Raw genomic sequence first — 27,188 nt, forward strand, 5'->3', positions numbered from 1 at the left:
GACACGCAACTGGCCACATGATATTCACACCGGGATTCCATTGTTTAAATCACGCCATCATTGCATGTGCCACAAAGATTCTAAAACGTGCTGCCCGGTGTACATGACTTCAAGTCATCTTCCTGCTTAGAGAGCTTTAGTTTTCATTCACTGAAAGAGACTTTTTAGGCTAATGTTGGCAAATGTACCTGTGATGTGTATTTGCTTTCTAGTAGATGGATACATCAGTCTAGTACATATGTAAAAGTGGAAATATAAATGCCACCCACATCCATTAATGCCTTCCCAAAACTTCTTCACATCGAGGGCCTGACTCCTCAGAAACCTTCTTTATCTCATTGCCATTGATGTTAATGTATCCTCTACCCAATCTGGTTCTCTGTACCATGAAGAATGTCAGTACTGTAAACTGGGGGAGCTTTGAACATAGGAATTTATCCTCTCCTGGTCCTGGAGACCAGAAGTTTGAGATCAAGCCGTCTCAGGGAAATGTTCACTCCAGAAGCTCTAGGGGAGGATCCTCCTAGCCTCTCCCAGCCCCTGGGGGCTCCAGCATCCCTGGACTTGTGGGCACATCACTCCAGTCTCTGCCTCCACATGGCCTTCTCCTCTGTGTCTGTGTCTCCTCTTCTGTCTCTTAGAAGGATGCCTGCCATTGCATTTAGGGCCACCCTAATCCCAGATGATCTCAAAGTCCTTAACTTGATTATATCTGCAAACACCCTATTTCTAAATAAAGTCTCATTTATAGGCTCTGGGGAATATGACAGGAACATGTTTTGGGGTCACCATTCAACACATTTCAGTTGTATCCACCTTCTTCCTGAGGCTCCAGGGGAGGGTCCTTCCTGCCTCTCCCAGCTCCTGGGGCGCCAGGCATCCCTGGCTTGTGGCCGCATCACTCCAGTGTCTGCCTCTGTCTCCATGTGGCCTCCTCCTCTGTGTCTCTAGCTCCTCTTATAAGGACAAGAGTCATTTGCAGTGAAGGACCCAACGTAATCCAATGCATACTAACCAACAGCAAGGTTAATAACAAATATGAAATCAGTCCTCTGCCAGGAGAACTACATGAGATTGAATGTTGTAATGTCACCAAAACAGAGAGACAGAGCGAGAGAGAGACAGAAAGAAACAGCGACTCGGGGAGAGAGAAACGTAAAACAGGTGAAACAAGGAGACAGGTGAAATCGCCCCGGCTGAGCATCTGTTTCTGGGTTTTAACCACCTTCTTTTGTTTCTGTTCCAACACAGGTGGGAAGGGCATGGGGGGATGGGAAGGTGGGATCCGCGTGCCCGGGATCTTCCGCTGGCCCGGGCTGCTCCCGGCTGGCCGAGTGATTGGCGACCCCACGAGCCTGATGGACGTGTTCCCCACCGTGGTGCAGCTGGCGGGCGGTGAGGTGCCCCAGGACAGGTACCTAACGGTCCAAAACCAATTCAGCTTTCCGCAGACACAGCAACGCTTACGGCAAATGAAAACATCACTTTGCCATTGCAGTAAGGGGTCTATGAAATTGTTCCTGGACAAAACCGAGGGTCGGGCTGCTCATTCTCATGGCCCAGTAAGGAGATGCAGATCGATTGGGAAAGAAATGAGTTTATTTCTGTAAACGGGTACAGGGAGAAGGTCTGGAAATGATCACTAGACCAACTCAAAATTACAAAGTTTTCCAGAGCTTAATGCCGTCTAAACTGTACGTCCATGTGTAAGACTGTATTCATCTAAAGACATAAGTGGTTTAACTTCCTTTAATCTGTAACTAAGGTCTGAGTCCAGAGGATTGAATCTGGTTGGGTCCAGGTGCTGCGGTGATTACTCTTATCTTGTCTCCTGCTAAATCATGGAGGTTTGGGGAGTTTCTTTAGACCCCAAATAAAACTTATTTAATCCTAAATGGGTCCTGTTAAGAATTCCTTCATTATCTTGTCATGCTTCAAGGCCCAGGAGAGGCCTGGGCAGAACTCGTGGTGCGCTTTCCTTACGTCCCAGCCTTCGTATAAGGTCGCTGGCTCTCTCAGCGTTTTTCTTTTCTTTTCTTTTCTTTTTTTTTTGAGACCAAGTCTCACTCTGTCTCCCAGGCTGGAGTGCAGTTGTGCAATCTAGGCTCACTGCAGCCTCCGCCTTTTGGGTTCAAGCGATCCTCCTTCCTCGGCCCCCTGAGTAGCTGGGATTACAGGCGCCCACCACCACACCCGGCTAATTTTTGTATTTTTAGTTGAGACAGGGTTTCACCATGTTGGCCAGGCTGGTCTCGAACTCCTGACCTCAAGTGATCCACCTTCCTTGGCCTCCCAAAGTGCTGGGATGACAGGCGTGAGCCACTGCATCCAGCCAATTAATTACTTTTTAGCCAAAGGTGATGTTTGGCGGTGACTGACGTGGGCAGCTGCTGCATGCTTCGTCTAAGCATGCTAACGCACACACATGCCTTCCATCCGTCCGTGTCCACAGCCGAACCTTCCCTCCACTGATACAACATAAGGAGAGTGCAGCACCTGGGCTGGAGCTGGCGGATGCTGGAGAGACAAATGTCCGAAGTCCCTGTCCCATCCCTGAGCCCCACCATGTTCCTTCCTGCAGAGTGATTGACGGCCGGGACCTTCTGCCCTTGCTCCTGGGAACAGCCCAGCACTCAGACCACGAGTTCCTGATGCATTACTGTGAGAGGTTTCTGCATGCAGCCAGATGGCATCAACGGGACAGTGAGTAGGGGAGCCCCTTCCTAACACCCTTCAGGGAGGAGTCCCTCAGTGCAGGAAAGCAGCAGGCCTGGAACGGGCTGGAGGAGGAGTTGCGTTCCAGAGTCCATCTCCAGCTCCATGTCTCCCACTTCCGTTTTTCTCCATGAGCTTTTTACATTTAGTTTTTCTCAATATGTGTCCCTCTTATTCCAGCGACACGCCTTCTAAGATCACCTGTCAATCATCTTAAAATGATGGGAAGGGAGGGAGTTGTTACCTATAGTTTAAGCACCACATATGGGCTGTATTTCCTTCTTTCTTCTGTGAACGATGTGAGTGCAACTTTTATCACACACACATATGTGCATGCACACACACATGCTTGCACACACGTGTTCAAGACTTTTCTAGTCTCCTTTTTTCTTATTTTTTGTAATTATTTTTTGGGGAGTAGTCTTTCTTTGTTGGTCAGGCTGGAGTGCAGTGGCATGATCCACTGTGCCGTCCTAATGGATTACAGGCATGAGCCACTGTGCCGTCCTAATGGATTACAGGCATGAGCCACTGTGCCGTCCTAATTTTTGTACTTTTAGTAGAGACCAGGTTTCACCATGTTGGCCAGGCTGGTCTCAAACTCCTGACCTCAGGTGACCCTCCTGCCTCGGCCTCCCAAAGTGCTGGGAATGCAGGTGTCAGCCACTGTGCCTGGCCGAAAAAAGATTGTTCACAATCTTTTATTTGAAGGAGTTACAATAGATTTTTTTTTCTTAGTCTCTCTTCCTTTTCCTTCTCTTTGTTAAAATAAGTTGAACTTGAACCACTTGAATGCCCTGAACCTACTGTCTCTTCTTTTCCCTTCTGTTTTTTAAAATTTGTTTTCTTTTGTGTAGAAGTGGAGTCTCACTATGTTACCCAGGTTGGTATCAAACTCCTGGGCTCAATCAGTCCTCCTCCCTCAGCCTCCCAAAGTGCTGAGATTACAGGCCTGAGCCAACCCACCCGGCCTTCTTTCAATTAGTAGTCTAATCTGGAATTATTTTTATCACTATATTTTTGGTTTTTTATTTACTTTCATTTTTTAAATTTTTATTATTTATTGAGATGGCGTCTCACTGTGTCACCCAGGCTGGAGTGCAGTAACATGATGTCAGCTCACTGCAGCCTCGGCGTCTTGGGCTCAAGCGATCCGCCTGCTTCCGCCTCCCAAAGTATTGAGATTACAGGCATGAGTCATCGAACCTGGCCCATTTTTTATTATTCATTCATTCAGTCATTCATTCATTTATTATCTTGAGACAACAGTCTCGCTCTGTCACCCAGGCTGGAGTGCAGTGGTGCGATCTCACCTCACTTCAGCCTTTGCCTCCAGGGATCCACTGATTCTCATGCCTCAGCATCCCTCGTAGCTGGGATTACAGGTGTGAGCCACGACACCAGGCTAATTTCTGTATTTGTAGTAGAGACAGGGTTTCATCATGTCGGCTAGGGTGGTCTCAAACTCCCGACCGCAGGTGATCTGCCTGCCTCAGCCTCCACTATTTTTCGATTTTTAAAGTTACATATTATAGATGTTGCCTTGGAAGTTGTTTTAACCTTTTCATCAGTAGCACAGCCTGACTTCCCATGGTTTCTGCTCAGCAGCTCGGATCACTGACCCCATGACGGCATCAGTCGCCCCTCTCCTCCTGGCTACTGGATAAATTGTTCTGATGGTCGGGAGGTGGAGCGTGCATCCGCCTGCCCGTGCGCCCTCAGTGCTGCCCTAGGTGGTCCTCCCCAGTCCACTCCTCACCCCCAGTGATTGCGCCTGCTGAGTGCATCCCCAAAAGGACCCCCTGCATGAAGGTCACGGCAAGTCTGAATTCCTGCTGGGGAGCTTGGAACACCTTATTTCTGAAGCCAGCCCCGCCCTACCTCTGAAACCTCAGTCCTGATAACCGGAGCTCTGCAGTGTCCAAGTTCCAACTGTCCCGTACCCAGCGATCTGGGGACAGGCTCATCTTGTTCCTGCCTCGGGCCTTTGCACCAGCAGTTCCAACCACATGGAATGCACTCAGAAGACTGGCCCTTCACACGGCTGGTTCGCTGTTGATGTGCCTGCCCTAAGTCAAATGTTACCTTCTCAAACAGGCTTCTGGGACCAAAACCAGTGCCCCAAACTGCACCCACACAGACCTCCACCGTTAACTAGCCGTCAGCAATCACGTGGACCCACTGTACTTAATTCCGAGCACTTACAGCTGTCCACAATTTTCTCTTTTATTTTTTTCCTTTAAATAGAGGTAGAGTCTTGCTGTGTTGCTCGGGCTTGTCTCAAAGTCTTGTATTCAGGGAATCTTCCCCACTCGGGCTCTCCAGGTGCTGGGGTTACAGGCATGAGCCACCGCGCCCGCTGATTTTCTTGTTTCTCTGTCTGTTTTCCCGTTTGGGTCAGCTCCTCTGCTAACAGTTCATCTGTCTTCTCGCTGGCTGCTTGACATGTTCCCTGCAGTATGACAGCACCGCTGACATTTCATGAGGGCTTGCACCCAGTGTTCTGTGCCTCTACCTGTTAAATTATTTCACCTTGATAACTGGCAGACAACCGTGACCAGCCCATTCCACAGGTGAGAAAACAGAGTCACTAGGCAGCAGGTCCAAGGAGCCCCTGTAAGTGCTCACAGGGTGGACACAAGTCACGGAGTTTCATCACTCAGCAAACGTCCACAAATATCAAACCATAGTGGTGCCGTTCCCAGGAGGCAGATCTCAGAGTGGGGTACCGAACCCCACCGGCCATGGCAAGGAAGGCAGAGTGTGCTTGTCTGTCTGAGCACGTCTCTGGGGTGTCCACACCTGCTCGGTGCATGGGGACTGCCAGACGCCTTTGCAGGGAGGAGAGCATTGCAGCACCGAGCCAATCCCTTGCTCTCTTACCCTCATGACTTTCCCAGACTCACTGCCCCGCAGGACGCAATGGAAGGAACATCAGAGACCTGGCTTAAAGCAGCTGAAGCCACACAGCCGAGGCGGTGTGGTGCCCAGTGTCCCAGGGCCCAGCAGGACGCTGCTGGGGGCTCATTCGCCATCTCTCCTTCCTCTCTTTCAAAGTCACTCCCTGAGGCTGAGTCTGCTCAGCTGCCACCTGCCTTCCACTTACTAGACCTTCCTGGACGCTGGGGGTTATTCCTTACGAATTTTCTTTCTTTTTATCTTTCTCCCTCCCTCCCTCCCTCCCTCCCTCCCTGCCTCCCTTCCTTCCTTCTCTCTTCCTTTTCCTTTTATCTGTTTCTTTCTCCTTTTTCTTCCTTTCTCTTTTCTTTCATCTTTCTTTCTCTTTCTTTCTCTTTCTTTCCCTTCCTTCTTTCCTTCTCTCCTCTCTTCCTTTTCCTTCTTTCTTTGTTTCTTTCTCATTTTTCTTTCTTCCTTTCTCTTTTCTTTCTTTTCCTTCCTTCCTTCTCTCTTCCCTTTCTTTTCATTCCTTCCTTCCTTTCTTTCCTTCTTTTTCTTTCTTTCTTACTTCCATCCCTCCCTTCCTCCCTTCCTTCCTTTTTTCTTCTTTCTTCTTTCCCTCCCTCTCTCTCCTCCCTTCCTTCCTTTCTTCTTCCCTCCTTCCCTCTCTTCTTCCTTCCCTTTTCTTTGATTTGCTTCCCTCTTTCCCCCCTCCCTTCCTTCATTCTCTTCCTTCTCTCTTTCCCTCTTCCTCCATTCCTATTCCTGTTGGTGCCTTCATAGCTAGAGTGGGGAGGGCTTATACAAATTTCATTGAGAACGGCTGATCACATGCCATTTTAAATCTCTGAGAATTCAGTTATGAAACCGTCTTCCACTGTTTATTTTTAACAAGCAAACAAGCAATTCTCTTTTTAAGAAAACCTTTTTTTTTTTTAATACTGCTCCTGTGGAACAGGACTAACTCGTAGGCAGTGCACCCACCGTGAACTGCAATTCACTTTTTCAACAGCTTTAATTTAAAGAGATATAATTTCACTAATGTAAAATCGACCTAGTAGGCCGGGCACGGTGGCTCACACCTGTAATCCCAGCACTTTGGGAAGCCAAAGTGGATGGATCACTAGAGCCAGAAGTTTGAGACCAGCCTGTCCAGCATGGCAAAACCCTCATCTGCCCTAAAAATACAAAAGTTAATTGGGCATGGTGGCACATACTTGTAGTCCCAGCTACTTGGGAGGCTGAGGCAGGAGAATCACTTGAACCCAGGAGGCGGAGGTTGCAGTGAGCTGAGATCACACCACTGCACTCCAGCCTGGGTGACAGAGCAAGACTCTGTCTCAAAAAAAAAAAAAAAAAAAAAAAAGAAGAAGAAGAAGAAACAATTGACCGAGTGCAATTCACAGGCGTTTTGTGCTTTCACAATGTTGTGCGACCGCCACGTCTATGTGTTCCAGAAGAGACACTGTTCTGGTCAGCAGTCGCTCCGCCTTTCACCCCCGGCGGGCCCTGGAAACCACTGCTCTACTCTCTGTCTTTATGTTTCCCTATCCTTGGCATTCTATGTGTCAGTGCTTCACTCCTTTTCATAGCTGCGTAGTATTCCATTGTACAGATGTACCATGTTCTCTTTATCTGTTCATCCATTGATGGACGCTTGGGTTATTCCTGCCTTTTAGCCCTTAGGAAGATGTCATTCTCCAGCAATGCACCCTATTTCTCTATGCCAACCCTGTAATTCTTGTCTTTCCACCAGGAGGAACACTGTGGAAAGTCCACTTCGTGACCCCAGTGTTCCAGCCAGAGGGAGCCGGTGCCTGCTACGGAAGAAAGGTCTGCCCGTGCTCTGGGGAAAAAGTAGTCCACCATGATCCACCCTTGCTCTTTGACCTCTCAAGAGACCCTTCTGAGGCCCACGTCCTCACGCCAGCCTCAGAGCCCTTGTTCTATCAGGTGATGGAACGAGTCCAGCAGGCTGTGCGGGAGCACCAGCAGACACTCAGCCCGGTTCCTCTGCAGCTGGACAGGCTGGGCAACCTCTGGAGACCATGGCTGCAGCCCTGCTGTGGCCCGTTCCCCCTCTGCTGGTGCCTTAGGGAAGATGACCCACAATAAATATGTGCAATGAAAAGCTGGAGCCCCGATTCCTAAATTTCATCACTCAAATGGAAACAAAGCAGCTGCACATGCTGGCTGTCATTCCAGAACTTTAGGAGGCCACCGCCGGAGGCTCACTTGAGGCCAGGAGTTCAAAACCAGCATGATGAAACTCTAGCTCCACAAAAACAAAAATAAAAAATTAGCAGGCATGGTGGCACATGCCTGTAGTCCTAGCACTCAGGAGGCTAAGGCAGGAGGATCATTTGAGCACAGGAGTTGGAGGCTGCACTGAGCTATGATTGCACCACTGCACCCCAGCCTGGGCAACAGAGCAAGAGCCTGTCTCAACAAAGAAAGAAAACAAAAAATGAAACAAGCTTCAGCACCATGTTAAGGCGTCTACTTGCATAAGGATGAACAGTTTCTCCCTGTCAAAAAATAAAAAGGCAAGAATAAGGGAAATGAGCAATAAACATTGGCCAGGCACACTGGCTCATGCCTATAATCCCAGTACTTTGAGAGGCAGAGGCAGGCAGATCACTCGAGGTCGGGGGTTCAAGATCAGCCTGCAACATGGTGAAACCCTGTCTCTATCAAAAAAAAAAAAAAAATACCCAGGAGTGGCGGTGGGTGCCTGTAATGCCAGCTACTCAGAAGGCTGAGACAGGAGAATTGCTTGAAGCCAGGAAGCAGAGGTTGCAGTGAGCCGAGATCACACCACTGCACTCCAGCCTGGGCGACAGAGCAAGACTATGTCTCACCAAAAAAATTAAAAAATAAATAAATAGATAAACATTAATAATGCATCGGTGAACGGTCACTCAGGCACCCAGACTGGAGACGCAAAGTATCTCCCAGATGGGGGAGGATCCTATCAATGGACCCCAGCTCTGTCTGGAAGAGGCTGCCTTGTAGCCCCAAACAGTACAGTTTCCAGAGAAGGTGTCTCTGTGGCCTACAGATTTGCCCATGAACGGAAGGTAGGCCCCAAAGATAAAACCTGGCACTGATGTGGCTTTGTGGCGCCCATTTCTAGTGTCTGTTTATCATTTCCAGCCACAAGCATGAACTGGGCTTTCCGCTGGAACTGTTTTCAAGTGGTTTTCCTTTGTGCCAAATGCCCCAGGTGATTGGGGAAAACTGGAGATGCGGAAGCTGTGCTGTACAGGCGGCATTCTTCCCAGCTCTGAGCTGCACGATCACTGCAGAATCAGGCTGTGCCTTATAGGTCTGGGCTGCTAGAACAAAAATACCATAAACTGGGTATCAACAAGAATATTGATTTCTTGCAGTTCCAGAGGCTGGATGTCCAAGACCAGGGCGTGGCAGAATCTGTGTCTGGGGAGAGACTGTTTCTTGGTTGACAGCTGCCACCATCTTCCAGTGTCCTCACACGGTCATCCCTCTGTGCCTGCGTCCTCACACCGTCATCCCCCCGTGCCTGTGTCCCCACACGGTCATCCCCCCGTGCCTGCGTCCCCACACGGTCATCCCCCTGTGCCTGCGTCCCCACACCGTCATCCATCAGTACCTGCGTCCCCACACCGTCATCCCTCTGTGCCTGCGTCCCCACACCGTCATCCCTCTGTGCCTGCGTCCCCACACCGTCATCCCTCTGTGCCTGCGTCCCTACACGGTCATCCCCCCGTGCCTGCGTCCCCACACCGTCATCCATCAGTACCTGCGTCCCCACACCGTCATCCCTCTGTGCCTGCGTCCCCACACCGTCATCCCCCCGTGCCTGCACCCCCACACCGTCATCCCTCTGTGCCTGCGTCCCCACACGGTCATCCCCCCGTGCCTGCGTCCCCACACGGTCATCCCCCCGTGCCTGAGTCCCCACACGGTCATCCCCCCGTGCCTGCGTCCCCACACCGTCATCCCCCCGTGCCTGCGTCCCCACAGCGTCATCCCCCCGTGCCTGCGTCCCCACACCGTCATCCCCCCGTGCCTGCGTCCCCACACCGTCATCCCCCCGTGCCTGCGTCCCCACACCGTCATCCCCCCGTGCCTGCGTCCCCACAGCGTCATCCCCCCGTGCCTGCGTCCCCACACCGTCATCCCCCCGTGCCTGCGTCCCCACAGCGTCATCCCCCCGTGCCTGCGTCCCCACACCGTCATCCCCCCGTGCCTGCGTCCCCACACCGTCATCCCCCCGTGCCTGCGTCCCCACACCGTCATCCCCCCGTGCCTGCGTCCCCACACCGTCATCCCCCCGTGCCTGCGTCCCCACACGGTCATCCTCCCGTGCCTGCGTCCCCACACCGTCATCCCTCTGTGCCTGCATCCTCATCTCCAATTCTTTTTTTATTTTCTTTTTTGAGACAGAGTGTTGCTCTGTTGCCCAGGCTGGAGTGCAATGCCTTGATCTTGGCTCACTGCAACCTCCATTTCAGGTTCAAAGAATTCTCCTGTCTCAGCCTCCCGAGTAGCTGGGATTACAGGTATGTGCCACCATATCCGTGATAATTTTTGTATTTTTTAGTAGAGGCAGGTTTTCAGCAGTTGGCCAGGCTGGTCTGGAACTCCTGACCTCAAGTGATCTGCCCACCTCGGCCTCCCAAAGTGCTGGGATTACAGGTGTGAGCCACTGTGCCCACCCTAATCTCCTCTTCTTATAATGATCCCACTCCTATTGGAATAGGGTCAACTCTTGTGACCTCATTTTAATAAAGACTAATAGAAACCTTATTCCCGTGAACTTGAGGGCAACACAACTCAGTCCCCAACACATTCTCTCCTGGGAGTCAGGAGGTCTTTCACCTCCACATTCAAGCAACAGGTACCTCCTCCACTATTCCAAGCTTAGGCATGTGACGAGGCATGCCCCACCTTGTCACCGCCTCCAGAACGTGTCCTCCAATTATCCAATCCACATCGGCCTCCAAGAATTCAGGCTGTCCATAGAGACCAAAAATGTCAAATCCATCGCCGGCCAATTCTTTTGGGTAAAGAAAGAAAGAAATACTAGGCCAGGTGCAATGGTTCACATCTGTAGTCCTAGCACTTTAGGACACCAAGATGGCTTGAAGCCAGGAGTTTCAGACCAGCTGGGGTGACATAGCGAGACCCTGCCTCCACATAAAATTTAAATAATTAGGTGTGGTGGCATATGCCTGTAGTCTCACCTATTTGGGAGGCTGGCAGGGAGGATCACTTGAGCCTTTGGCCTCCCAAGGTGTTCAAGGCTGCACTGCACTATGATTGTGCCACTACACTCTAGCCTGGGTGACAGGGCGAGACCTCGTCTCTAAAAAGAAAGGAAGGAAAAAATGGCAAGAAGGGAGGAAGAGAGAATGAAATAAAAGGAAGGAAAGGAAAGAAGCAAAAAGAAAAAGAAAGAAAGGGAGGGAGGGATGGTAGGAGGGAAGAAGACCAGCACTTGGGGTCGGCTGTGCCGGATGGCCCCGGCCCAGAGAGTCACCTTTAAGTTCTCCAGCATCCGTTGGAGAGAGTCACCTCCGTCTCCACACCTGTCCAAAGCCCCCATGGAGGCTCCACGTGCCTAAAGCTAAATGAATGGAACGAAGCTAAAAATAGCAATTGGAATTTAGCTCCTCGGACGCTGAGGTAGAGAATCTGTTGAACCTGGGAGGCAGAGGTTACACTGAGCTGAGATCGCACCACTGCACTCCAGCCTGGGCGACAGAGTGAGACCCTATCTCGAAATAATAGTAATTAATAATAGTAATAAAAGAAAAAGCAAAGGGTCCCTCTAGCATTCCCCACCCCAGACTTAGAGCACAAGTGCAGCATCCTGAACAGACATTTCAAACACCAAGCTTTGAGAAAGTGAAATAGCAGCTTGATTGTGCTGGGCAGGTCCTAAGACTCTTCCCGAGAAAAAGAAAAGGGGCTCCCTCTGCTCAAGCATAACTGTTTCTTTTTTTAATTTTTATTTATTTATTGAGAGGGATTGTCACTCTGTCGCCCAGGCTGGAGTGCAATGGTGTGATCTTAGCTCACTGCAACCTCGGCCTACTGGGTTCAAGAGATTTTTCGGCCTCAGTCTCCCAAGTAGCTGGGATTACAGGCATGCGCCACCATGCCCAGCTAATTTTCGTATTTTTGGTAGAGACGGGGTTTCACCATGTTGGCCAGGCTGGTCTCGAACTTCTGACCTCAGACGATCCAGTCGTCTAGGCCTCCCAAAGTGCTGGGATTACAGGCGGGAGCAAACGCGGCCGGGCAATCCTAACTGGCTTTAATTAGCTCCTCTTTAGCCCCGGCCTCCCCGGGTGACTACCTGGGAAAACCTGTTTCCATGCGCAGGTTCCAGAGGGTCAGAGAGCCAGGAGGTGACGCGGATGAAGGAGGGGCGGGCGCACAGCCCAGATTCCGCAGCTGCGAGGGCGAGGCCTTGGCACTCGCGGAGCACGGGCGCGGAGTGCGCGGGGCCAGGTCCTGAGCTCCGGGGCAGCGCTCGGCCATGGGATCCGCCGCGCGGAGGGGACGCGCCGCGCCCGCCGCCAGGTGCCAGGGACCCCGGGACGCGGACCACACGAAGGCCTAGGGTGGGGCCCTGGGGAGGGGGTCGCGAGCACGGGGAGGGGCGCCCCGGGCGATCCTGGGCCCCTGTCACGGGCGTGGCTGAGTCCGGCGCCTGGGAGTCCCCAAAATGTAGCTAGAGGAAAGTTGGGTGCCCAGGACAGACGCAAGACACCAGAGCCCAGGGGTAGGGGGCGACTGCAGGGACGAGGGGGCGTGGAGGAGACGGTACGGAAGGGAAGGTGGAAGGGCGGGGAAAGAGAAGAAACGGGGAAGGGAAGGGAAGGCGGAGGAAGGCAGGCCGAGGCCAGAGGGAGTGGAAGCTGCGTCGGTCACGCCCTGCCGAGTCCTCCGCCTTCCACCCACAGCTACACCGCGACCGGGATTCGCCCTTCCATAGCTCCCTAAGACCGGACTCGAACCGCCCCCCTTTCCGCCCCCCTAAGACGCGCCCCGTCCCTTCCCAACGCTGCATCCACCAAAGCGCAGCCTTGCCCGCCCCACTTCTTAAGACGCGCCCGTCCCGCTCCCCCGGCTGGGTGACCTGTAGCACGGCCGTGTGTCCGGGACCCACCAGGACGTGCCCCGTCCCTCCCCAAGGCCACGTCCTCCCTAGTACAGCTGTGTCCCCCGCAACACGCTCGGGAAGACACGGCCGTTCCCTCCCTGGGGGCTTCATTGGCCGCCCCGTCCCCATCTCCAGCAGGAGCGCGGCTGTTACTTCACTCTGTCCACGCCGCGTCCCGCCCCTGGCCCAGTCCCACCTCCCCGTCCCCACCCCTAGCACGGCCAAGCCCCGCTGCACGTCCTAAGGCGCGCCCGGTCCTGCCTTCCCGGCTCCATTTGCGCCCAGGTGTCACCGGGACAGCGTCGTGACTATACGTTGTCCAGGTTCTTGGGGTTTTGAATAAAGAATTGGACAAAATGAACCAACAAGACAAGGAAAGCCGGAATTTATTGAAAACGAAAGTACACGCCACAGCGTGGGAGCCGCCACAGCGGCGGCCCAGGCCTCCGATACGGAAGCTTCTAGGGCCCAAATAACCCGTAGACGGTTCCCATTGGCCACCTCATACTCACCCCACGTCACTGAAGTGGTGGCCCACGATCAGTCTGATTGATTGCAGACAGCCAGAGGCTGGACTGAACTTACAAAGGTGACACTCTTGTGCAAACATCTCACTCATCAGAGGCTTAGGGCGAAGTCGCGAAGTTGCAGATAAGACTCGACTCGAATTAGTCTGATTTGTTGCAGACACCACTTTCCCATCTGCCCAGGAGAAAAGCTCAAAGGGAGTAGCCTCTGCTCCTCTTACCTACGCGTGGAAAGTTAGGATTTTCCTGCTGGGCGCGGTGGCTCATGCCTTTAATCCCAGCACTTTGGGAGGCTGAGGCAGGTGGATCACCTGAGGTCAGGAGTTCGAGACCAGCATGTCCAATATCGTGAAATCCCTGAAGAAAACAATTAGCTGGGCCTCTACTAAAAATACAAAAAAATTAGCCGGGCATGGTGGTGCATGCCTGTAATCCCACCTACTCCAGAGGCTGAGACAGGAGAATCGCTTCAACCCAGGAAGCCAAGGTTGCAGTGAGCCGAGATCGCAAGCGAGACTCTGTCTCATAAATAAATAAATAGAAACAAAAAAGGAAAGTTAGGCTTTTCCTTTCAATTTAGTTCTAGCAAGTCGGCGTGAAAGCTTTAGGTTCCCTGCCTCCGGACCCGACTCTCCTGCCTCCCTCTCGCCACTCTCCAAGACATGTCTCATCCTGTTCCCTTCCATGACCACTGTCCTACTGGTCACACTGCGTCCCTCCTCCTGGCCTTATTCCTCCTCTGCCCCACAGTAAAGCCCTGTAGCCCGAAACACCCCGAGACACACTAAGACACCCCCCATCCGCTGCAGGGCCCTGTCCCCTCCAGCCCCAACACTGCCTGGTGCTCCTCACTCTAAGACGCAACCCCTCCCGCCGCCAGGCTTGCCCCTGTGCTTCCCGGAGCGAATCCCAGATGCCCACACTGTCCGACTGCTGTCGCTCCAGGGCACAGCCCGGGAACCCGCGCCCTGCTGGGTTCCTGGACATGCTGGAGATCTCAGCCTGGAATTATCGAGCCATCCATCCCATGGTGCGTCTGTAGGCTCCCCTAGAGCTGGAGCAGCGCCACACTGGAGGAGCCAGGAGCTGAGAGGAGGTCGCGGGGCCTGTGACCCTGACGGCTTTGAGCCAGGAGAGCCCAGGATCTCCTTTCCGCACGGATGCTGGACTGCCCCTGGCCCTCATTGGTGGCAACTCCTTTCCAAGGCGCCCTTCAAATGTTGCAGTTACAGTCCGAGGGCGCTGGCTCACGCCGGTAACCCCAGCTCATTGGGTTATAAAGTAAGGACGAGTATTTCCATGAGCTGAGAAGAGGAGCTTGGCTTTGTAGGCAAGAAAGAGCCGAAGAGAGCAGAAATAAAGAATTAAAGGCTGGGCGACACAGTGAGACCCCACCTCTAAAAACATACTAGTCAGGCGTAGTGGTGTACACTACATCTTGTGGTCCCAGCTTCCGGAAGCTGAGGTGGGAGGATTGATTCAAGCAGTTCAGAATCAGGCAGAGGTTGCAGTAAGCCGTGATCACGCTGCTGCACTCCAGCCTGGGTAACACAGCAAGACCCCACCTCAAAAAAAGATAAAGAAAGAATAATAAAGCAGATTGGTTGTTTGAGAGTTACTTTTCTTGCAGGGTTAAAGCACGGGAGACTTTCTTAGCTCAGGTGAACTAGGCATCTTCTTGTTCCTTGCTGAAATCTTCTGTCTTTTGGAAAACTGGCCTGTTTCTCGCTCAGCTCGATGATGTGGCTGCATTCCGGTTTCTTCCGATCTGTGTGGTCTAGCGTGGCAGCCAGGTCTCACGGACGCAGGCCTCCGTAACGACTGTGTCAGCACCGACGGAGTGGTGAAGTTAAACATTAAAAGCTGAACGAGCCAGCGTCCGTATACAAAAGCTGGGATGTAACAAAAGCCCACCAAGAGTTTTGCCCAGGCCTCTCCTGGGCCTTGAAGCATGACAGGATAATGAAGGAATTCCTACCAGGACCCGTTTAGGATTAAACAAGTTTTATTGGGGGCCTTAAGGAAATCCCCAGACCCTCACAAACAAGCTTTATTGGGGACTAAAGGAGCCAAGATAAGCGTAATCACCCCACACCTGGACCCACTAAGATTAAATCAATTCACTGAGGCTCCAGAGGAAGGTCCTCAGGACTCAGACCTTAGTTACAGATTAGAGGAAGTTCACCACGATGTCTTAGACATGTAGCTTGGAAGGATACAAGCTCTGGAAAGCTTTGTAATTTTGAGTTGGTCTGGTGATAATTCCCAGGCCTTCCCCCTATAACGGGCTACAGAAATAAAACCTCTCCTCTTTCCCAGTTCATCTGCATCTCATTATTGGGCTGCAAGAATACGCAGCCTGACCCTCGGTTTGGTTCAAGGACACCAGGTCAGGCCAACACAATAACCTCCCATAAAGTTTACTGTCTTAACTTGGTGGTAAAGCCTTCGCCTTCTCAGCGAGCTGCCAAGTGGTAAACAGTCATTTCTGGGTCCTGCTTTTCTCTCCAGGGACTGCTCGCCGGTGCTGCTGCTTTTATGCTTGCTTCTGAAGACCTGTGAGCCGAAAGCTGCAAATGCCTTTAAACCGAACATCCTACTGATCATGGCAGACGACCTGGGCATTGGGGATCTCGGTTGCCATGGGAACCAAACGCTGAGGTGCAGTTGCTTGTTGTCATTGGTGATGATGTCATGCTGTTTGGCTGAATGGTGCATTTAAAACCTGCCTGAAGAAATTAGGAAACTCCTTAGCGCCTCAGAACCCAACCCCACAAAAAATTATTTACCAACAGGTAAAAGGGCCCTTTTAATCGACACAGAACTGCCGCGTGGGTGAATGTATTCTTACCACGAAATGGGTAGCTTAAAACAACAGGAATTTGTTATCCCAGGTCTGCAGACCAGAAGTCTCAAATCCAGGTGCGGGCAGGGCCGGGCTCCCTCTGGCCGTCCTAGGGGAGGCTCCTTCCCGCCTCTCCCAGCTCCTTGGGGGCTCCAGGCGTCCCTGGGCTTGTCAGGCAGCATCACTCACTCCAGTCTGCGTCCGTCTCCACGAGGCCTCCTCCCCTCTCTGTGTCCTAATCTCTTCGTCTGATAAGGACACTGGTCATTGCAGCAAGGCCCGCCTGCGGTAAACATCGTCTTCTGTCATTACCTTTGCAAACACTGTTGTGGGCTGAATTCTGGCCTCCTCCAAATGTGTAGGTTGAAGCCAGATCGGGCTGTGACCGTATTCGGAGATGGGGTCTTTGTAGAGGTAATTAAGTCAAACTGAAGTCCTTAGGGCGAGCCGTAATCTGATATGGGTTACTGAAAGAGGAGATTAAGACCCAGACAGAGCTCCCTGAGCGGCTCTAGGGGAGGATCCTTCCCTGTCTCCCAGCTCCTGGGGGCTCCCGCTGTCCCTGGGCTTGCGGCCTCCTCACTCCAGTTTCTGCCTCCGCCCCCACGTGGCCTTCTCTGTCTGCCTCTCCTCTTCTTTCTCTTAGAAGGACACTGGTCATCACATTTAGGGCCCTCTCTTAACCAGGAGGATCTCATCTCGGGATACCTAACTAATAACACCTCCAAAGACAGTTTTTCTAAGCAAGGCCCCACACACAGGTTTGGGGGGTCAGCATGTGTACAGGTCAGTTCGCAGACCCCCATTCAGCCCACTGCCATGGCATGTGCAGACGCAGACTAGCCTCTATGCCAGCCCTCCCAGCAGCGTGCTTGAGTGGAGAACAGCTGAGAAACCTCCTTATTCCATTTGGTGGACTTTTCTCCTAGAAGGACCACCCAGAATGGAGGCTGCATCTGCTTTGCAATAGCTGCCAACCTCAGGGCCGGCCCCACAGAGCAGGCCTCCCTTCTTTGCAGTGGACATTGCAGCGCCTGCAGCAGTCTGCCCTGTGTGGACCACCCGTGGTGGCTCCTGCCTGTCATCCCACCACTTTGGAAGACCAAATTGAGGGATGACTTGAGCCCAGGAGTTCTAGACCAGCCCGAGCAACATGACAAAACCCTGTCTCTATGAAAAATACAAAAAATTAGCCAGGCATGGTGGCGCACGCCTGTAGTCCTGGCTACACGGGACGCTGATGGCTTGAGTCCTGGAGGTGGAGGTTATGGTGAGCTGAGATCACACCACTGCACTCTAGCCTGGGCCACCGAGTGAGGCCCTATCTCTAAATCAATCAATCAATCAGTCAGTCAATCAATCTGCCCTCTGTCCAGGTCCTGAGCATGCCCAGTTATAATTCACAGAACATAATCGTTCATCTGTTTACAGCGCACGGTTCGGGGACTTTTAGTCTATTCACAGAGTTGTGGTTCCTTCACCACAAACCATGTCACAACATTTACATACTCCCAAAGAAACCTTCAGCTAGGGGCTAATCTGTGTCCCCTAAATTCCTACATTGAAGTCCTAACCCCCAGGACCTCAGACTGTGACTCTCTGGAGACTGGGTCTTTCCAGAGGTGATCAGATAAAATGAGGTCACTAGGCTGGGCCCTGATCCAGTAGGACAAGGGTCCTCATAACAAGAGGAGATGAAGACACAGACACACATAGAGCTGTGACAGTGCGAGGACACAAGGGGAAGATGGAGTCCACAAGCCCAGGAGAGAGGTCTCAGGAGGGACCAGCCCTGCCCACGCCTTGATCTCGGACCTCCAGCCCCCAGAAATGTGGGAGAATCAATATCAACTGGGTTTGTTTATCTGTTTTGTTTTTGTGACAGGGTCTTATTCTGTTGCCCAGCTTGGAGTCCAGTGGCATGATCACAGCTCACTGCAACCTCCATCTCCTAAAGCAATCCTCCTACCTCAGCCTCCCGAGTAGCTGAGACTACAGGCACATGCCAGCAGGCCTAGCTAGTTTTTGTATTTTTTGTAGAGACAGATTTTCATTATGTTGCCAAGGCTGGTCTCGAACTCCTGGCCTCAAGTAATCCACCCACCTCGTCCTCCCAAAGTTCTGGGATGATAGGCATGAGCTGCTGTGCCCAACCGTATCTGGTGTTAAAGCTGGATGGCGTGTAGGACTTCACTCCTCCAACTCGCTCAGCACCCCAACCCTCAGCCTGTGGCATCCACTAACCTGCTTTCCGTCTCCACAGCCTCCCTGTTAGGGACATTTCATCTGAATGAAATGATGTAACCCGGGGTCTTTCTTTTTTTTTTTTTGAGACAGAGTCTTGCTCTGTCACCAGGTGCCAGGCTGGAGTACAGTGGCGCAATCTCGGCTCACTGCAATCTCCACCTCCTGGGTTCAAGCAATTCTTCTGCCTCAGCCTCCCTAGTAGCTGGGACTACAGGCACACGCTAATTTTTGTATTTTTTTTATTAGAGACGGGGTTTCACCATGTTGGCCAGGATGGTCTCGATCTCTTGACCTCATGATCTGCCCACCTCGGCCTCCCAAAGTTCTGGGATTACGGGCATGAGCCACCACACCCGGCTAACCCAGGGTCTTTCAAGTCAGGATGCTTTCACAGAAGACTATGTTTTCAGGGTCCCGCCCTGTGGTGGCAAGCCTCAGACTGTGCCTCACACCTTGTAGTGGCTGAAGAATATTCCATATATTCCATTCCATGTGTATAGCTCTTTTTGGGGGGGACAGGGTCTCATTCTGTTCTTTCACCCAGGCTGGAGTACAGTGATACCATCTCTGCTCACTGCAACCTCTGCCTCCTGGGCTCAAGCTATTCTCCTGCCTCAGACTCCCGAGTAGCGGGGATTACAGGTGTGCACCACCTTCCCTGGCTAATTTTTATATTGTTTTTAGTAGAGACGGGGTTTTACCATGTTGGCCAGGCTGGTCTTGAGCTCCTGACCTCAAGTGATCGGCCCACCTTGGCTCCCAAAGTGTTGGGATTACAGGCGTGAGCCACTGCACCCGGCCCTCACTGTTTTTTGATATCTGATGCTGAAAGATTTTAGGCCTCACCTCTCTGTGCTCCACATCTGGACAGGAAGGTGAGAATGCACAGGGACTTTATCCTTTGGTGTTAACGGCCGAGTCAGACCATAAAAACCCCCACCCTTGCATGGGAACCCTCACCCCAGCCCCATACCCTCCCACAACTAAAAAAATAAACCTTCTCTCTTTGCTTCCTTATTTCAAACAAGTTTGGAAGGCCTGCCCTGCTCTCCCTAGAAAGCCTCATTATATGGGTCATAAATTGTCTCATATGCTAGTGTGTGTGTGTGTGTGTGTGTGTGTGTGACATCCATCTCAACATCAAAACCAAACTTAGGATAGGGGTCCATCTGCCTCTGCAGGAGCACATAATGTGATGAATTCTGAAATCTGGCGAAGTCCTGGTGGTCTATTCCTGAGCCTTTCAGAGCAGGGATCTGCTTAAGCCAAATGCATGTCTCCCAACAATGATTTCCGTGTGCTTTCCCCAGAACGCCGAATATTGACCAGCTTGCAGAGGAAGGCGTGAGGCTCACTCAGCACCTGGCGGCCGCCCCGCTGTGCACCCCCAGCCGAGCCGCATTCCTCACGGGGAGACATTCCTTCAGATCAGGTTGGTGTCATGGAGATGACAGAGAAATGGGCACATCTGTGTCCACTCATTCTATCATCTGTAACAGTTGAGTACCGATGGTGAAGATACATGGGAAATGGTACAAAGATTATCTGCAATTCATCATCTTCCTTGTATTTATGTAAGGAATATCGTATTGTGTGCGTACACATAAAAGTTGTGGCCAGGTGCAGTGGTTCACTGTAATCCCAGCATTTTGGGAGGCCGAGGCGGGCGAATCATGAGGTCGGGCGCTTGAGACCAGCTTGGCCAACTACTAAAAATACAAAAATAAGCTGGGCATGGTGGCTTGTTCCTATAATCCCAGCTACTAGGGAGACTGAGGCAGGAGAATCACTTGAACCTGGGAGACGGAGGTTACAGTGAGCTGAGATCACGCCACTGTGTTTTAGCCTGGGCTACAGAGCGAGACTCCATGTCAAAAAAAAAAAAGTTGTGATCACTGGGATGTGAACAGCAAAACCAAAGTCTGTGGAATATTTTAAAGAGGTTTATTCTCAGCCAGTATGACTAATCACAAGACCCAGTGTCTTTTAGAGAGTAAAGTTTCCCCAAGATGAGAATCACTGTGATATAGATAGATAGATGATAGATAGATAGATAGATAGACAATGATAGATAATGGATGATTGATAGCTAGATATCTAGATGATGATGATACATAATGACAGATGATTGATGATGTGATAGATGATTGATAGTTACATAGCTAGATGATAGATGATTAATAGATAATGACAGATGATAGAAAGATAAGAAATGATAGCTAATGATAGCTGATTGATAGCTAGATGGTTAATGATAATGATAGCTAATAGATACATAGATGGATGGATAGATACAGATGATAGATGATGGATACATATTGAGATAGACAGGTGACAGCTAGGCAGACAGATAGACAGACATGTGGCAGATCCTGTAGAGTCTGTCATCCTAAGGTAAGGTGTCTCTGTTTTGGCGCTAGATGATTCTCTGTGGGGGGCTGTTCTGTGCGCTGGATGTAGGGCTCCACGCACCACATCCCACCCTTTCTGAGTTGGGACAACAAAACCATCTCCAGACATTGGCCATGCTCATTATTTCGAGAATAGTGTGATAGATAGATGGATAGATAGATACACAGACAGATAGATGATAGATATATAGATGATGGATAGATACACAGATAGACAGATAGATGATAGACGATAGATAGATAGATAGATAGATGATAGATAGATACACAGACAGATAGATAGATGATAGATATATAGATGATGGATAGATACACAGATAGACAGATAGATACACAGACAGATAGATAGATGATAGATATATAGATGATGGATAGATACACAGATAGATGGTAGATAGATGATAGATGATAGATAGATAAATAGGCAGATAGATAGATACACAGATAGATACACAGATAGATAGACAGACAGATGATAGATAGATAGATAGATAGATGATAGATAGATAGATGATGGATAGATACACAGATAGACATATGGTAGATAGATGATAGATGATAGATAGATAAATAGGCAGATAGATAGATACACAGATAGATACACAGACAGATGATAGATAGATAGATAGATAGATGATAGATAGATGATGGATAGATAGGCAGATAGATACATAGATGATAGATACATAGGCAGATAGATAGATAGACAGTTGACAGATGATAGACAGACGATTGATAGACAGATGACAGATAGCTCGATACGTGATAGATGGATGATAGATGACAGCAGTGTGGCTCGGGTGCACAAAACCAGACACCAAAGCCCCCTGGTTGGGAACTACTCCTCTAGAGAAGGGAGAGCAAATTCTTCCTCTTTTCCTGCCCACAGGCATGGAGGCCAGCAATGGATACCGGGCCCTCCAGTGGAATGCGGGCTCAGGTGGACTCCCCGAGAATGAAACCACTTTTGCAAGAATCCTGCAGCAGCGTGGCTATGCAACCGGCCTCATAGGTGTGGAGATGTGGGAGCCTCACGTTATACGGTGGTTGAAAAGATCCATGATCAAAAAGATCTTGTTTTCCTGCAAAGGAAACAATCCTGTGTCCTCTGAATCGGAAGTTGGTGCCTGGTCCATCTCATGCCTATTGCGTTGTCCCCAGTTTGGGATGAGGTTTTTTCTTTTTTAATTCAAAATCCTAGAAGATTGCCCTCCTTTCCTCTCTGGACCTATCAGTCTTCAGCTTGTCCCCGTTTATCACGACTCTTCAGACATTATCTTTCTCTACATGGCCTCTCGCTACCTCAAAACCCCCAGAGCTAAGAAACGCTGCCTTCCTTTATACAAGCCCCGGCAGGGTCAGAACACCCTCTTTATAACAGACAGCATGTAGGGGGTCTCCAAGACTACTCTTTAAAAGGGAGAGCATGTCAGGGGTCTCCAAGTCCACCCTTTTTAAGAGACAGCATGTTGGGGGTCTCCAAAACACCCAGAAATTTAGAAATGTGCTAGGCATGCAGTTGTACGCATGGGAGATTTATGACAGTCAAAGCGACGGGAATCACACAGGGTGAAGCCCGAGGGAGACCAGACCCAAGCTCTGAAGAACCCTCCCCCAGTGAGATCACACAAGATGCACCAAATTCCTCCGGAAAAGGGTTTTAACAACACGCATGGAATGCTGTTAGGGAAGCTCCCGAATTGCAGACTCCTACAATCAAAGGAGGTGTTTAGCATGAAGTACGTTGTTTTTGCATATGGTTTAGGCACAGTCAGCTTATTTTAAGAATAGTGTGAATTCTCCACTGGAAATCCTCAGACACCAGCCATCTTGCAAGCCGGCCTTTGTAAGGGACACCATCTCAGGCCTGCCCCTTAAACCCCTTTCTACATGGAGAGGAAAGGAGGGAGACGTTGATTTATGCCATCAAGCACCAGGCAGTCTGGGGGTTACCTCCTTCGTTCCCTGCCCAGCATGCAGGTTTAGAGGTGCTGTCCCCATCATACACACGAGAACATGGGAGCTCAATGGTGGGGCCGCCCACCCCGACCTGGTGGTGGGATCTCTGTGCTGCAGCACCCCAACTTGTTCTCCTTTTCAAGTTTCCTGCCACTTTACTTGTATTTTCTTAAAAAACTTTTTCTTCTTTTATTTATTATTTATTTATTTATTTTTTGAGATGAAGTCTTGCTCTGCCACCCAGGTTGGAGTGCAGTGGTGCAATCTCAGCTCACTGCAGCCTCCACCTCCCGGGGTTAAGTGATTCTCCTGCCTGAGCCTCCCGAGCAGCTGGGGCCACAGGCATGTCCCACCATGCTCAGCTAATTTTTTTGTATTTATAGTAGAGCCGGGGTTACAGCATGTTGGCCAGGCTGGTCTCAAACTCCTGAACTCAAGTGATCCACCTACCTCAGCCAGTGCTTTATAGTGTAGAAGTCTGTGTATCTCCTACCCTGAGGGTGGATTTATTGTTTCTAATTTTTTAAAGACAGTCTTGCTCTATCATGCAGGTGGTGTAATATAATACGTATTACCTAGACTATAAATACATGTAGATATTTTGTAAATTATTTAATAGTGAAATGGTCTAGGGCTACATTCTGTAAAGTCTTAAACCTTCGATCACCTGCCAAGGGTTCTGACATGGATGCATGCGTTCGTCTTCATGGATCAGAATGCGTTCATTTAAACGCTGGTATCCATTCATTGCCTTTTGATTTCCAGTTTTGCTCTTTGCAGACTTTTCTTTTCCAGCCGCTGCCGAATGATTCCAGGGTTCTTTGCAGCAGACCAGGCTGCGTCAAAGTGGGTCTCTGTGCAACGTTTTGCGTTTCTTTTAGGAAAATGGCACCAGGGTGTGAATTGTGCATCCCGCACGGATCACTGCCACCACCCCCTGAACCACGGATTTAACTATTTCTACGGCATGCCCTTCACGCTCACCAATGACTGTGACCCAGGCAGGCCCCCCGAAGTGGACGCCGGCCTCAGGGCACAGCTCTGGGTTTACACCCAGTGCCTGGCGCTGGGGATTCTCACCGTGGCTGCCGGCAAGACCTGCGGTCTCATCTCTGTCTCTAGGAGAGCAGTCACCGGCATGGCCGGTCTGGTCTTCCTGTTTTTCATCTCCTGGTACTCCAGCTTTGGATTTGTGCGCCGCTGGAACTGTATCCTGATGAGAAACCATGACGTCACGGAGCAGCCCATGGTTCTGGAGAACACAGCGAGTCTTATGCTAAAGGAAGCCGTTTCCTATATTGAAAGGTAAGCAACTGTCGCATCTTAAACAGGAGACGGGGCCGGCCTGGTGGCTCACGCCTGTCATCCCAGCACTTTGGGAGGCTGAAGTGGGCAGATCGCGAGGTTAGGAGTTTGAGACCAGCCTGGCCAACGTGGTGAAACCCCGTCTCTATTAAAGATACAAAAAACAAAACAAAACAAAACAAAATTAGCCGGGCATGGTGGCACACACCTGTAATACCAGATACTCAGGAGTCTGAGGCAGGAGAATCGCTTGAACCCAAGAGGTGGAGGTTGCAGTGAGCCAAGATTGTGCCACTGCACTCCAGCGTGGTGACGGGACAGGCACAGTGGCTCATGCGTGTCATCCAGCACTTTGGGAGGCCAAGATAGGAGGATCCCTTGAGCCCAGGAGTTTGGTACTAGCTTGGGCAACATAGGAAGACTGGTTCTACAATAAATATAATCATTAGCCAGGCATGGTGGTGTGTGGCAGCAATGCCAGCCACTCAGGAGGCTAAGGTGGGACGATCACTTAAGCCTCGGTTGTAGAGGCTGCAGAAAGCTATGATCACACCACTGTACTTCAGCCTGGGTGACAGAGTGAGGCCTTGTTGGCAAAGTATAAGATTAATTTTTAAAAAGAGGCGGTAATGTCTCAGAGCATCTGAGAGTCTCCTTATGATCTCTGGGGTCTCGGACAACAGCCCTAGGAGGAGATGGTTACAGAAGCCAGCCTTTTTATATGGCTGCGTTGCCCGTATTAGAGCCTCGATGTGGATGGCATGTGGTGGCTCAAATAGCATTGACATAGATGCCATTGTATTCTCTACATTATTTTCTTTGACAGTTTTTTAAACTTTTTTGCATTCTTTGTAGATATGGGTTCTCCTGGGCTCAAACAACCCTCCCACCTTGGCCTCCCGAAGTGCTGGGATTACAGAAGTGAGCCACTGTGTCTGGGCTCAAGCCATCCTCCCATCTCGGCCTTGCAGAGTATTGGGATTACAAGTGTGAGCCACCATGCCTGGACCTTACTTTTTCATTTGTACACATTTATGGGGTATGTGTGAAATTTTGTTACGTGTATACACTGAATAGCAATCAAGTCCGCATACTTAGGGTGACCATCTCCCGACTGCAATACATCCTCTTAGCTTTGCCCACCCTACTCTGCTCTCAGACATGAAATGTATTCCTTTAAGCTTACTGCGTGTTTGGGCTCTTTGAAAACCACTTCTCTTTGTCCTTCACCCTTCCCTGCCTGGTCTCTATCATTGTATTCTCTATCTTCATGTGATCGATTTTTTTAGCTCCTACATATAAGTGAGAAAATGCAGGATCGGTCTTTCTGTGCCTGGCTTATTTCACTTAACATAATAACCTCCTGTTTTATCTGTGTTGCTGCAAACGACAGGATTCCTAGTATTCCATTATGTACACATACCAGACATTCCCTTTTTTTCTGAGACAGCGTTGGCTCTGTCACCCATGCTGGAGCACAGTGGCATGATCACGGCTCATGGCAATCCCTGTCTCCCTGGCTCAAGCAGTTCTCGTGCCTTAGCGTCTTCAGTGGTGGAATTATAGGTGCCATCACATCCTGTTACTTTTTGTATTTTTAGTAGAGACAGGGTTTCACCATTTCACCATGTTGGCCAGGCTGGTCTCGAACTCCTGACCTCAACTGATCTGCCCGGCTCAGCCTCCCAAACTGATGGGATTACAGGCTTGAGCCACCGTGCCCAGCCTCCATTCTTTTTTTATGGCTGAATAGTGTTCCACTGTGGACATATACTATTTATTTATTTAGAGACAGGGTCTGACTCTGTCACCCATGCTGGAGGGGAGTGGTGTGATCACGGCTCACTGCACGCTCCACCTCCCGGGTTAAAGCCATCCTCCCACCACAGCCTCCCGAATAGCTGGGACTACAGGCTTAAGCCACAACACCCGGCTAATTTTTCTATTTTTTATAGAGATGGCATTTCACCATGTTGCCCAGGCTGATCTGAAACTCCTGGCCTCAAGCAATCCTCCCGCCTCGGCCTCTCAAAGCATTGGGATTACAGGTGTGAGCCAGTGCGCCCAGCCCACCGATGGACTCAGATGCGGATCCCCTACCTTGGCTCTCGTGAATAGTGTGGCGTGAACACAGGGGTGCAGGGGTCCCTTTGATGTACAGTGTATTCTGTGGATTCTCAAGGAGGCTTTCTTCTTTCAGACACAAGCATGGGCCATTTCTCCTCTTCCTTTCTTTGCTGCATGTGCACATTCCCCTTGTGACCACAAGAACATTCCTGGGGAAAAGTCAGCACGGCTTATATGGTGACAATGTGGAGGAGATGGACTGGCTCGTAGGTAAGTCAACATTCCACGGAGCCTCCCTCCACCCTCAGCCTGTGTTGTTACCACAGAACCTCCCTCCACTCTCAGCCTCAGTGTTGAATGTAGGATGTAACAGACTGGCCATCTGAATATGAGCCAGCTTGCAATAAAAAATCAGAGCGGTGGCTCACGCCTATAATCCCAGCACTTTGGGAGGCTGAGGCGGGTGGATCATCTGAGGTCAGGAGTTTGAGATCAGCCTGGGGGACATGATGAAACCCTGTCCCTACTAAAAATACAAAAAATTAGCCCAGCTTGGTGGTGTACACCTGTAGTCCCAGCTACTTGGGAGGCTGAGGTGTGAGAATCACTCGAACCCATGAGGCGGAGATTGCAGTGAGCTGAGATCGCGCCACTGCACTCCAGCCTGGGTGACAGATCAAGACTCTGTCTCAAAAAAAAAAAAAAAAGAAAAGAAAAAGAATAAGGTAACTCTTAGCACTTTGGGAGGCCCAGGTGGGCAGATCGCTTGAGGTCAGGAATTCAAATCCAGCTTGTACAACACAGTGAGACCCCGTCTCTACAAAAAATAATATGCTTAGCCAGGCATGGTGATACATGCCTGTAGTCCCAGCTTCTCAGGAGGCTGAGGCAGAAGGATCGCTTGAGCCTGGGAAGTCAAGGCTGCAGTGAGCTGAGGTTGCACTGCTGTACTCCAGGCTGGGCAACAGAGTGAGACCCTGTCTCATAAATAATAATAATAATAGTACAAAGAATGGGAGCAGAACATGCCCAATACCATTTATTTGCTCCTTCAGTAT

At 50.5% G+C, this 27,188-nt stretch overlaps 2 protein-coding genes across 3 annotated transcripts in view; both read left to right on the plus strand.

Annotated features, from left to right (window-relative positions):
• ARSL (arylsulfatase L) overlaps positions 1-8,491 on the plus strand; it is a 34,758-nt gene extending 26,267 nt beyond the window's left edge. The window contains exons 10-12 of one of the 2 annotated variants that reach the window (XM_012458792.2): positions 1,252-1,414; positions 2,582-2,703; positions 7,370-8,491. In XM_012458792.2, the coding sequence (XP_012314215.1) occupies positions 1,252-1,414; positions 2,582-2,703; positions 7,370-7,728 (644 nt within the window). In that variant the 3' untranslated portion in view covers positions 7,729-8,491. The remainder of the gene's footprint in view (positions 1-1,251; positions 1,415-2,581; positions 2,704-7,369) is intronic. The other variant, XM_012458793.2, reaches the window with a different exon arrangement.
• Positions 8,492-8,859: 368 nt separating this feature from the next.
• LOC105721612 (arylsulfatase D) overlaps positions 8,860-27,188 on the plus strand; it is a 29,853-nt gene continuing 11,524 nt past the window's right edge. Inside the window, exons 1-12 of the mRNA XM_064364576.1 lie at positions 8,860-8,875; positions 9,081-9,990; positions 11,986-12,100; positions 12,570-12,740; positions 14,177-14,326; positions 14,429-14,551; positions 15,616-15,665; positions 15,808-15,957; positions 19,699-19,820; positions 21,689-21,811; positions 23,640-24,063; positions 26,264-26,400. Coding sequence (XP_064220646.1) covers positions 8,860-8,875; positions 9,081-9,990; positions 11,986-12,100; positions 12,570-12,740; positions 14,177-14,326; positions 14,429-14,551; positions 15,616-15,665; positions 15,808-15,957; positions 19,699-19,820; positions 21,689-21,811; positions 23,640-24,063; positions 26,264-26,400 — 2,491 coding nt within the window. The remainder of the gene's footprint in view (positions 8,876-9,080; positions 9,991-11,985; positions 12,101-12,569; positions 12,741-14,176; positions 14,327-14,428; positions 14,552-15,615; positions 15,666-15,807; positions 15,958-19,698; positions 19,821-21,688; positions 21,812-23,639; positions 24,064-26,263; positions 26,401-27,188) is intronic.

This window comes from Aotus nancymaae, unplaced genomic scaffold, assembly GCF_030222135.1.
Source record: "Aotus nancymaae isolate 86718 unplaced genomic scaffold, 86718_ANA_hifiasm-v0.15.2.pri h1tg000058l, whole genome shotgun sequence".
In the NCBI taxonomy this organism is placed as follows: Eukaryota; Metazoa; Chordata; class Mammalia; order Primates; family Aotidae; genus Aotus; species Aotus nancymaae.